The 12,773-nt window shown below is 33.2% G+C and overlaps 1 protein-coding gene across 1 annotated transcript in view; it reads left to right on the top strand.

The window, feature by feature from the left end:
* The window catches only part of LOC117180922 (importin subunit alpha-3), a 37,924-nt gene extending 26,613 nt beyond the window's left edge, over positions 1–11,311 (top strand). The window contains exon 8 of the mRNA XM_033373552.1: positions 10,137–11,311. Within this exon, the coding sequence (XP_033229443.1) occupies positions 10,137–10,229 (93 nt within the window). The 3' untranslated portion in view covers positions 10,230–11,311. The remainder of the gene's footprint in view (positions 1–10,136) is intronic.
* The last annotated feature ends 1,462 nt before the right edge of the window (positions 11,312–12,773 follow it).

Below are 12,773 nucleotides of genomic sequence, written 5' to 3'. Positions count from 1 at the left end.
CTTACAAAAAAAGTTCTTAGGTTCAAAAAAACATTCAGTGAACTGAAAAACTGTGGTCGGTAATATAGGTATTTAGCTGTGTCACATGCCCTTAAGCCATTTGCTTATCGTTTGAGCAGTCATTGCAGTGTGGGGTTTTTTTTGTTGTGAATAGCAGGTTGGTGTTCTTGTTCCTGATACTGCTTGTTACCTGTATGTATCTCCTTAGTGTGAGAGCCGTGCACCACTCCGGAGATTCTCGAAAGAAAGGGAGTGTGAGTAGCGGTTGACATCTACCTACTTTTGAGGTTTTAATGAGATCCGCAATTTTTATTTCGAAACCCTCGTTGGTCTCTTCGATATTTGGTAGTTTAATGACGCCCAGGATTTGCGCCCTTTGCGCAGTCGACAAAGTCAGGAGCATGATCAGTTTTTGGGTGAGTTGATTCAGGTTGAGGTTTTCAAGAAGAAAAAATTCTCCCATTTTTTGTAAGACTGTGTCTGTGTTGCAAATTTTCGTATACTTTGGATTTGGTGGATTTAGGCGGTGTATCCCTTTGAAAAATATTTTAAGGTTCGCGTTGCCCTCGAGCTCTCATCCTTGAATTAATGCCATAGCCGATCTCATTGAATTCAGGGAGCCGTAGGCTGCGCCCTCTTTGTGTTTTTCGGTGAGGAATCTTTGTACTGAAATTTCACTCGCCTGGAAGGGGTCCAAATTCAGCCTATTGCAAAAATTCCACCAAGGCTTCAAAGCAGACCCGTACTGCTTCATTGTAGATGGTCCGAGTGATGAAAGCATTACCTCCAGTGTCTCTGCCGGTAGACCTTTCCTATTTAAGGCTTCGCAGATATTAACCCTGTCACTAGTGAAAGCTTCGACGCCAGGGGTTGAGTTCTGGAATTAAATGTTAATAAGTTAGTTACTGGTTTTATTATCATCGGTTTTTCGATCAGCATCGATAGACAAAGTGGGTACCAGGGCTGAACGGGCCATAAAGGCCCAACTACTAACCCTTCTGCTTTGTCCATGGCAATTTTCTTCAAAGTTTTAAATATTAATGAAAAAGGTGGAAAAGCGTAGAAAAACCAGTGGTTCCAATTCTTTGTGAACGCATCAATGAGGTCAGTTCCGGGATCCCTGTGCCCAGCGCAGTACAAATCGCACTTGTTATTATTTCTTGAAGCAAATAATTCTATCTCTGGCTTTCCAAACTTGTTAATGATTTTTGTAAATATTTGGTTATTTTATTCCCATTCCATCTCGATGTTCACTAGCCTTGATTCTTTATCGGCCTCTTTATTTTCTTTTGATAGAATATACGAAGCACATAGCAAAATGCCCCGTTCAGCACACCACTTCCAGATTGCTCGAGCACCCTCATTGAGTCCCCTAACACGTGTACCGCCCATCTTGTCAACATGAGAGATTGCTTTTGAATTGTCCATCTTCAACAGTATTTCGTAGTTTCTCACGTCGGAGGCAAAGCTTTTTAGCGCAAAGAAAGCTGCCAATAGTTCTAAATGATTTATATGATTTTGACATTCTTTCTTATTCCACAGGCCTCTTGCCGCGTGACCTTCGGAATGCGCGCCCCAGTCATAGAACGACAAGTCGGAGAACATTTCCTTTTCAAAAACATTTGTACGTGTCTTCCTATTTGTTGAAGGCAAGATGTTTATCCACCAATTAAAATCTTCCATCAGGGTTTTGCTTATATACATGTGCTTGTCGAAATTGCTGTCATTAAGTATTAATGCTGCATTTTTTGCATATTCTGACCTTTTTATGTGTACCAGACCGTATTCGTCCCCTGACGAAACCGCGACTAATGATCCGATCAGGCGAGCAAATTCGCGAATAGGGCATCGACATTTAGTTTTGAAAGTTTTTATAAGAGCGACTGGGTTGTTTTTCTTTACCGTGGTAGGTTCTAACGGGTAGTTTCTGAGTCTACACTGCAAAAAAAGATTTGTTTAAAATTACAAAGTTTCGAAAAATTAAATATTGTATCATTGTGAATATCACACGCTCCACTCTGTGATTTTACAAAAGTATGTGAAATTACATCCTCTAGCGATGTAAATAAAAGGACCCTCGAACAGCATTGTAATATTACACACTCGATAAAAATAAAGTTACACTTTCCCTCGTACGAACTTTACATTCATAAGGGAAAATTCAGTCGCAGCGTGTAAAAATACCATGCGTCGGTAAAATCACTTTCCTGTGATTGAAAATTACATCGAGATTTTTAATTTTATCAAAGGTCTTTAATTTTACCCTCCCGGAAACTGTAAAATTTTTTATGTATAATTAATTTAAAATTTAGAATAATTAATCAAATAATATGTCAATACAAAAGCGTCTCTCGTGTTCGTTGTTTATCGATGTCTTCATTCTTCAGTTTTGGAGCATTTTTATTTTGAATGCGAGAAAATTGACAGCTATGTTCAACTTTTTTTGACAGCTTTCACGCAAAGTAGACCGAATCCGAGCTATTCCTATTTAACCTTTTACATTTTCTGCTATTGGAACGGAAAAAATGCGGTTATTCAAAACGTATATTTCATATTTTTTTTACGGAATATTTAAACATCAAAAAAATACCCATAGTATCTTATGTGTTTTAGGTAAGTGGTAACGTGTCCGGCTTGTGTTTCTTCAATCTCCATGAAATTGTACGAAGTTTGAGCTTTCAAGTGTTCGAAACTTATCTCCCTGATAAATTTTATTTTATTCTTTCATATAATGAATTTTACATTTTCGCAAGTAATATTTTCGGCCGAATTGGAATATCACAACAGATTCATAAAGTTACTCCGATAAACGAGGGTCCTTTTATTTACATCACCAGATATGTAAAATTCAATAGATTTTTTTTACAGTGTATTATAAAGCCGAAATATTCGCAACGCGATCTCTGTGAGAAGATGGCTTTTATTATAGTTTATAAGGCAACCAAGACTTTTAAGAAATGACACGGTTTCCTGAACGTTAGACAAGCATTCACCGTAAGTGTCTCCCACACAAAGTATATTATCAAGGTATATACAAAAAAGCCAACCTTCGGTTCGTAGTGTATGGATGACCGGTTTCATAACCTTGGTGAAAATGAATGGACTCAAGCAAAAACCGAAAGTTAAGCATGTAAACTCGTAAGTCGAGCCTTGAAACGAAAAACGCAGGTATTTTCTGCTGTCTTCGTGGATCGGAACCAAAAGAACGCCCTGCAGATCCAGTTCGGCCATGAATGCTCCCGGAGTTAGCAGTTTTGTGGCCGTCCTGATATCTTCTAATTTGAAATGTGGTGGGTCCACATATTTGTTGAACGCCTTTAAATTTATGATGAACCTTTTCTAGCCGTTTTTTCTTAGACCTAAGAAAATAAGTGGACAGAAACTGGCCAGGGCATGGTGTGCACTTAACAATCGCTCCTTTTTTGATGAGTTGATGAATAGCCAGTTTATACTCATCAATCTCAATTTGTTAGCGCTGTGACTCCATAATTTTATAACCAGCAACACAATTAAGTACGAATTTGTCATGCGTGATCTTGCGTCATTTTTCCTCGAAAGAACTCAGTCTTCCCGCTACAATGCTTACCTCTAGTATCAGCGACTGTTGTGAGAGTGTCGGCGACCTCTGGTCCTCGAGGAACTGTGGTACTCATTCGATAAACTCGTTGATTTGTTCGAGTTCTGCTGACTCTTGGTCCTGTAGCCCGCTTTCGGAGGTTGTCGCGCAGGCGGGCTTTTCCAGTTTAAATTCCTAGGTTTGCTGTTGTTTGATTTCGGCTTAGACTTCACACGCAGCTCCTCTCCAGTTTTCTGGATGATCTTGCCCTCTTTAAGCTTCTCGCTAAGGTTCTCTCACCATAGAGCAGAAGGTCTGTTTTGGTCTTATCCAGGATGTGCCTCACGTATGATGATATAGTCGGGTTGATGAACGCTTTACGTGTCTGGGACTGTTTTGATGAAGATCTGCCAAGACTTTTCCTGTGTTCCAAAGCGTACCAAGTAACTTGAGTTTGTCCACTTCCACGTTTTCCTTCATGAGAGAGTTTATTGCTTGGTCGACAGCAACCATCGCCAAGCTGATTTTATTTTGCATTTCAGCGAAACCCTTGTCCCGCTTTTTCTCGTTTTCTTGGAGATAGCTCTCTACTTCTGGATTCAATAACGGAACTTCCAAAGGGAGCGGACCTTTTAGCGAATACTTCAGTGCTAGGTTCTCCCTCTTTTCTTTTTTGAGTTTTCAGTGTTACATCAGCCGGGTTCACTCCAATTATTCCCAAAATCTCTTTGGTCAATAGCTACTTTGGAGGGCCATCTTCAGGGTTCGTGCCTGAATTTTTCTCCCCTGTTAAGCACAGTTCTGTGTAATATGGATGTGAAAAATAAATATTCCGACTACTGAGGGTCGGGAAAAATTACATCGATCGTGCGTAAAAACGTGGTCAGAAAAAACATTGACTGTATAAGTCGGCATTTGGGCATCGTCTATAAAGTCGGGACTAATAAATCGACTGCGTCTACTGTAAAAGTCGGAATTGATACATCGACTGTAAAAGTCGGAATTGATTCATTGACTGTAAAAGTCGTAATTGATTCATTGACTGTAAAAGTCGTAATTGATACGTCACGTCGGCTGTACAACCCCGACCATAGAGGTCCGAAATTATATTTGAACTATAGAAGACGGAATTATGTAATATCATGGACATAGCAAACAAGGGACTAGGCATTCCATTGCGGGGGTGATGCAATGAGGGGGGAGGTCCGCCACCTTTTGATGTCCCGCGACAAATATGGCAGCGCCCACATGTTTATATTATCATGCACAGTTTGTCGGCGAAAATGCTCGTGCGCATAATCAAATGGCACATCGTAAGGTGGTGGCTCTCCCCACTCATGGAATTCTCCCCCCTCCCGTGGATTCAACCCCGCTCGCCTAAGTTAGGATGGCATGCCTAGTCCCGTGTTTCCTATGTCCATGTGTAATATGAATAACTTGACTGTTCTGCAGCCGGTAAAAGAAAAAACATGTCAACTGTTGTGGGTTGCAAACTATCGGTCAATAAAGAAGATAGTCTCCTAGCGATTGTCGATAACCGGGTACACATCGCGGCTAATCATAGTCGCAACCTGCTTGTCATGCTAATATTTCCAAATGCTTAGATTTATTTTAAATATACCTGATTTCGATCCCCGTGGTGTATGAGATCTGCTTGAAGATCTTCCGCTGGTCGAGGATCTGCTGCGGGGCTTCTCGACGATTTCGATGTATGGCTACTGTTCCTGCTTAAAGAGCCCGATGCTGAGATCCGAGCCGCTCGTCCTCGGCGATGTGAGCGGGATCTCGTTCTGCAACGTCTCCTGGAAACGCTCCTAGATCGACTTCTGTTCTCAGAGCAATCTTTTTCCACACGAACATGGCCGCCGTGGATATCGAGAGCGTCGATACCCATGTTTCTTTTTAGGCCTCTTCCTCACATATTGTTGCAGCTCCTGAATTTGCTTCTGTAGCTCAGCAATCTGCTGTTCTAATTTTCCAATTTTCTTTTCACGAAACACAATTAATGTTTAAAATAATAAGAAAAAACTATACTTTCACTCTGTGCCGTGTGACTACCGCGCGCAACGAATCGTTTATGAGGCTAGGAACACGGTAGAGAGAAAACTAGCGATTTTGTTTACATTTATCAATGGGAATTTACCTTTTATTCTTGAAAATTCAACTACTTGCGTTTGAAAGCTAAACTCATTTGTTAAAAATTAATTTCGTTGTTTAAAAATTCGTCATTTTAATTGAAAATTCATCTCTTTTTAAAAATGTAACTTCTTTGTTGAATATACATTTTTCAATTAGATAGAATAGGTATTATTTTAAAGATGCATTTTAATTTGTACATACAAGTGTTTTAACGATTTTTTTGTGAAGTTTAAATTTTTTATTGCATAATAAAAACAAGTCTTTATCGGAAGCAAAGGGTTTAGATGGAATGTGTTTTTTCAATGTATAAGATGGAAATTTTGTCTAAAAGTCAGAGTGGCGCTGGACCGGAAAACCGGGTAATGCCCAGGATACTTATGAGACAGGGAAAAACCGGGAATTGACAGTGAATTTATTTATTGACCAGGAATTTTACAAAATTTTTAAATAAAAAGCTGTCCAACTTTGATTTCAACCGTTCTTTAAATAATTAGTTAAATTGTGATCTTTTTCAATTGTGATATCATTCAGTTTAGAATGCGTAATTCGAAAATCTTTCAATTTAAAAATTTTCCATTTTATATTTTCAATTTTTGAAAAAGACTTATAGAATTCAAAATTAGAAGATTTTTGATAAAAAACATTTTTAGTTGATTAACTGTGAATATAAATGAATTCATAATTTTAAAAATTAACTTTCAATTTAAAAATGAAAAAGTCTTATTAGTTAAACAAATGTAAACCCTCGATTGAAACATTATAAACTATGTTCAAATAACTTCAAAATTAGCCTAACATTGTTTAAAATGATATAATTTTGAAAAAATTTGAACGCATTGATTGATTGTTCAATTTAGAGTATTAAAAATGATGACTTGGATTTATATTTTTGGAACTGAATGTATTTAATTTTTAAGTTTTCAGTTTAAAAGTGTTGAAAAGATTCCATTTTACACTTGTAAATTTTTGAGCATTTGAATACAAAATTTTTGAATTAAAAACTGATTAAACTTTAATTTTAAGCATTTAAAATTCAAGAATTCCTCTTTGACCGTCACAAAACAATCGTAAAAACACCTTTATTCAAAAATTAAAGTACATATTTAAAATTGTACCTACTCTTCCTAGTTTCAGTTATGGCAAATTTAACTATTTTTCTGAAAATCCAATTTTTTGTTGGTTAAGAATTAAATTTTTAACGGAAAATTCAACTATTCTATTTTTGGGTGAAATTTTATCTTTTTTGGGTAAAAATTTATGTAAGTTGTGGAAAATACATTTTTTTGTAGTAAATTAATCTTATAGGTTAAAAATTCATCTTTAAAATTAAACTATTCCAGTGGAAGATTCATTATTTTAGTTGAAAATTTATCAGTTTGGACAATAATTGATTTGACAAAACGAATCTAAATCTGTTCAAAATTTGAGAATTTCCAGATTGTAACTGTTTGAATTCGAAAGTCTAAATACGAATAGACATTAATATAATATCATTTATTCCGATAATTTTATTTTTAAATAAAACTTTTAATGATATATCAATTAAATATTTTTAATTCAAAGTTTTAGGTCTTCATTTTTATTATTTTTTATATTAAATTGAATGCATAAATTTATTAATATATTATTTTTATTAGTTTTCTTAGCTATTACAAATTTCACTGTTCATTTAAGATGAGTAAATTGAACACAAATATATGTAAAAGTAAACAATTTAAAACTGAATTGTTTTACATAGAAAGCTTTGAATCTGTAGAATTTCGAAGAGCTTTTCAACTTTTTACGTTACAATTTGAATCGTTCCGCTTAAAAAAAGTTTAAGGGCACGTGACACAGCTAAATACCTATATTACCGGCCACACTTTTTCGGTTCACTGAATGTTTTTTTGAACCTAAGAACTTTTTTTGTAAATAAAATATCGAGCTGAAACTTTGGGAAATGTATTAGAGTACAATAAAGTACGTTTAGGTACTGCATTTTGTTAGGAACTTTACTAAAAATTATTTCATCTTTTTTCTGAACCTCAACATTTTTTGAACGTTTGAACTTTTTTCATACATAAAATATGGGTCTCAAACTTTAAGAAATACAAGAGCCGAAAGAAAACTACGTTTAAGTACGAAGCTTAATAATAAAAGATGTAAAAAAATATATTTCAACAATCAATTCTAACGGCATCAGCCGGTAACGTTGTACATGAAAATACGAAACCTGGCGGCCACTAGACGAGGCTCTAGAGAGTTCGTATTTTCGTGTACAACGTTACCGGCTGATGCCGTTAGAATTGATTGTTGAAATATATTTTTTTACATCTATTATTATTAAAATTTGTACTTTAACGTAGTTTTCTTTCGGCTCTTGCATTTCTCAAAGTTTGAGACCGATATTTTATGTATAAAAAAAGTTCGAACGTTCAAAAAAATAAAAATGTCGAGGTTCAGAAAAACGATGAAATAATTTTCAGTGAAGTTCCTACCAAAATGCAGTACCTAAACGTACTTTATTGTCTCTAATACATCTTCCAAAGTTTCAGCTCGATATTTTATTTACAAAAAAAGTTCTTAGGTTCAAAAAAACATTCAGTGGACTTAAAAAGTGAGGTCGGTAATATAGGCATTTAGCTGTATCACATGCCCTTAATTTGTAAGTGAAATTGTTACATATTGATATATAAATAGCAATTGAACACTTATTATTTGTATAAAAAATTTGAGCAATTTTCAGACATATTTTATAGTTTAGAAAAGATTCAAAATTAATTAAAAACTTGAAATGTCTTCAAGAAATTGAAAAGAAGTGTGTTCACATTTTTGTTTAGAACTTCTAAATACGTTTCAAAATTAACCTAAATTTTTCTGCAACTTTTGAAAAATCCTGCAATTAAAAAAATAAATCCTTAAAATCTTCCAGGTTCTGTTTTGATAATTTTGGAAATCTCTTAATATTTTTAAAAATTTTCTATTACAATAATTTTTCAAAATGAAAAATCATTTTCAATTTTCCTAGGAATCTTAAGAAAATGTTTTTATTCTTTTCAAACCTTTCACTATTCTTAAAAAGTTTCTAAATTTTTTGGCTGAAATCTGCAAAAACCTGCATTTTGTTTTAAATTCGGCTATGGGTATTTGCACAAAAATTTCGGTACGAATAGCCCAATTTTGTCGGGTCAAAAACTTCGTTTTAATGATTTGAAATCATTTCAGGTACTAAATTTAATTTTCATATTTATAAATTCAAATTTTAAGGATTTTTTTTTAATTTGCAGGATTTTATAAAAGTTGTAGAAAAATTCAATTCATTAAAAAATATATTTAAACGTTTTGAAAAAGTTCAACAATGATTTTAAATTTGGAAAAGTATAAAATCACTTCTACATTTCTCAATGTTTTGAAATAAATTTTTTAAGTTTTTGAGGGATGCCTAAACTTTTTAAGATGAAAATAATTTATTTCTAATTTATAAAATTGTTAATTTAAAAAAATTTATTTTATTTTCTTAATATGTCTAGCTTATAATTACATAAAAAAATATAATGAAATTTTTTTAAAAGTTCATTGCTTGATTCTTTAATTTAGAGTATTGAAAATGTTAACGTGGATTTGTATTTTTGGAATTTAATCTGAATCTTTGAACTCTATAATTTATAAAACTTCTAAATTTTGCAGTTTATCCGCATGTCATAAAACATTTTCAATTGAAAAGTGTTAGTACCTTCCATTTCTTATGTGTAAATTTAATTTGTTGTTATTGGTTAACCATGCAGACGAGGATTCATTGTTTTAGTTGCAAACTTTATTTTTTTGTTATAAATTCAACTAGTCCACTTGAGGATTTATTATATTAGTTGGAAACTTATCAGTTGAAATGAAAATTAATGTTTTTTTTTTTATTAAAAATGTAACTATTCCATATTCTGTTAAAAATCTATTTTTTTCTAGCTCAAAAATCAACTGTTCGATTGAAAATTTCTCTCTTTTGATTGATAATTCGACAATTTCGTTAAAATGTATTTATTTTATTCAAAAACAGTATTTTGATCTTATTGTTTAAAAATCTAAGTATTTCAGTTAAATATTCATAATTTTAGTTGCAAATTTATCTTTTTGATTCAAGAATTCCATTATTCTAGTTGAAGATTCTTAATTTTATGTAAAAATTAATTTATTTTGCAATTTTTTGCTTTGTTGTGTTAAAGGATGTTTAGAATGAATGTCACGATTTAAAATAAATGCTTGCGTTTTGCGACAAATATGAATATGTTGCTTTCAGTTGACCGGGATAATTGATAAACTTGACCGGGAAAGACCGGGAAATGACCGGTAATTTGAAATCGTCCGCCAAATGACCACCCTGTTCTAGCAAACCTGTTAAAACTGGTTGAATCTTGTGTTATATAATGTCGAGTTTATTCCTGCGATTAAGAAACATTTGTTCTTTCAGGCTGACGACGTAAACCTGGCGCCACAAGTAGGAGACTCGACATACGAATTTGATCCAGCGACAACGATTCCGAGTGAAGGATTCAAATTCTGAGAGGCTCCTTGTTCCCTATCCGATTGTGCCGTCCCTTGACAAACTCCAAATACGGAGCCATTCTGCTTCCGCACCCCACCCCACCCCACCCCTCCTATCCTTTTCCTACGATTCCCATTTGCTCCGATCAAAGCGCGGCACTGTCGCTACGCAGCAGCAATTGAACCAAGAACTTCTTCGATTTCAAAGGGCCAAAAAGAGGAGCCAGTGTTGTTGAAGTAGTAAGTGGTTTGGAAGATTCAGAACGTACTATCTTCGATGATGGCCGTGACGCGAATAAAAAATAAAGAAAGAGAGAGAGAGAGTTAGAGAGAGAGAGAGATAATGAGGAAACGGTCGAAAGGAGCGACTAATGTAAGAAAAACTGAATTGACTGTGTTCTTTTGTTTTTTCTTCCAATTAATTTTACGACATATATCAATTTTTATTGTGTATACGATACCAGAGAAACAAGTCTTGACAAGATGCTGCTGTGAATGACGTGTAATTAAATTATTTGGAAGGCATTTATTGTCGTGTACTTTTTACATACTCGAATTGAACGGTAATGCGTGCGAAACGCAAATACGCAAAGGCAAACGCAATTAAAGTGAAGAAATAAGTTCAAGGCAGCACTGTTGTTTGACTTGGAGTCGAGGGATTTCCGCGTAGCGCTGACCTGAAGATTCTGAGGTATCTGAAGAGTCGGAAGAGCTCTTTGTGTCAACGCTGCGCGGCTGCGTTACCGTGTGACAGAGTGCAGTTTTGCTCGTTTAGCAATAATTGGCTTATGCTGTGTGCACGGTAAACACAATTGTAGTCGATATCGAGAATGCCTTTAGTGACACTTTTTTTTTATTAAAACGTAACAGACGAAATCGAAGAATCTTTTGTGCTTGCGCAAGCTGCTCTCTACTCTTGTTCGGGCCGGGTCTTGGTTCAGAATGTTACATTTATAAACAATTCGTGTATATTTTAGGCATGTTAAATTTATAATATTGATTACTAAATAAATCGATTGACTACTATTTAGTAGTGTAATTAATATAACGGTCGTTCTGTAAGAAAGAGCAGCAACAATAAAATGTAGCTTACATTTGACAGTGGCTCGTACTCTATCATTTTTTTTTTTTAAATAATTTAGGTGTCCCATTTTCCAACCAGCTGTTTATTTAATTCGGAGGGTTGTGCGTAAACCTGGAAAAGTCATCGCATTTATAAAAAAAAAGAATAGTGGAATTTCAGGGTGCTCGCTGGACCGGGAATTTTTTGAGACCGGGAAATGACCGTGATTTTTTTTTTAAATTGGGAGTTTGACAAATTTGTAGAATAATAATCTGTTCACGTTCAATTTCAAAAGTTTTTAAATCATTAGTTGAATTGTTATGTTTTTCAATTATGCTATTATTTAGTTTACAATGCGTAATTCAACCTTTTTTTATATTAAAAATGGTCCATTAAAAATTTTTATTTTTAAGCTTACATTTTTAAATTAAAGTATTTTTAAATGCTTTCTTAAAGGCTTGAACAAATAAAAACTAAAAGCCTTTAATGTTGAAAATTTTGGATAAAAAACATTTTTATTTGATAAATACATTTTTTAAAATTTATCTCTACTTTAAGGAATAAAAAGTTAACAAAAACGATTTGACAAAACAATTTTTAATCAGTTCAAAATTTAAGAATTTTCAGATTTTAACGTTAAAACTTCAACAGTTTCAATTTGAAAGTTTTAGTCATTAAACAAATGAGAATGCCTGACTGAAAGTTTATGAACTATTTTCAACTTAAAAATAACTTCATGATAAGATATTCTTAATTAAAGGATTTTATTAAATTAAAAATATTGTTTCAGTCTAAAATATTCAATTTTTAACCCATTCAATTCGAAATTTTTAATTAGTCTGGAATCGTGAAAATTTTGAAGAGCCTTTAAACTTTGAACGTTACAATTTAAATTTTTCTATTTGAAAAATGCTTAATTTGTAAGTGAAATTAAAAAAATTTTATGTACAGGTTAGAGTTTTCTTAAAATTTTCTAGATTCTTTTTTGAAAGTTTTGTTTAAATATTTGAAAAACTTTTTAAATATTCTGTTAAAATAATTTTTCAAAATAAAAAATTAATTTTCCTATGAATCTTGAGAAAATGTTTCTATTCTTTTGAAGCCTTTCGCAATTCTTGAAAAGAATCTTAATTTTGTTGTTGTTTAAAATTTGCGAAAATCCACATTTTGTTTTATATTAGGCTTGAATCTTTTCAAAACTTCTACATATCTATTAAAATTACTCAAATTTCACCTACAAATAAAAAATGTTCAATTGTTATTCATACATCCAAATTGGAAAGAAATTTTCTAAAATTTACAGGATTTTCTGAAAATTGTAGAAAAAATTCAATTAATTTTGACAGATATTTAAAAGTTCTGAAAAAATTTGCAAGGTAATTTTAAATTTAAAACAAGTTTAAAATACGAGGGTAGTTCAATAAGTCCTTAGAATGAAGTATAAAAACAATTTTTTTTGGGTAAATTTTTTTTTATTTTTCAACATAATCTCCTTGGAGC

The sequence above is a fragment of the Belonocnema kinseyi genome, chromosome 9, assembly GCF_010883055.1.
Source record: "Belonocnema kinseyi isolate 2016_QV_RU_SX_M_011 chromosome 9, B_treatae_v1, whole genome shotgun sequence".
Lineage (NCBI taxonomy): Eukaryota > Metazoa > Arthropoda > Insecta > Hymenoptera > Cynipidae > Belonocnema > Belonocnema kinseyi.
The sequence above is the reverse complement of the archived record's forward strand: the minus strand, read 5'-3'. Positions and strand labels throughout refer to the sequence as shown.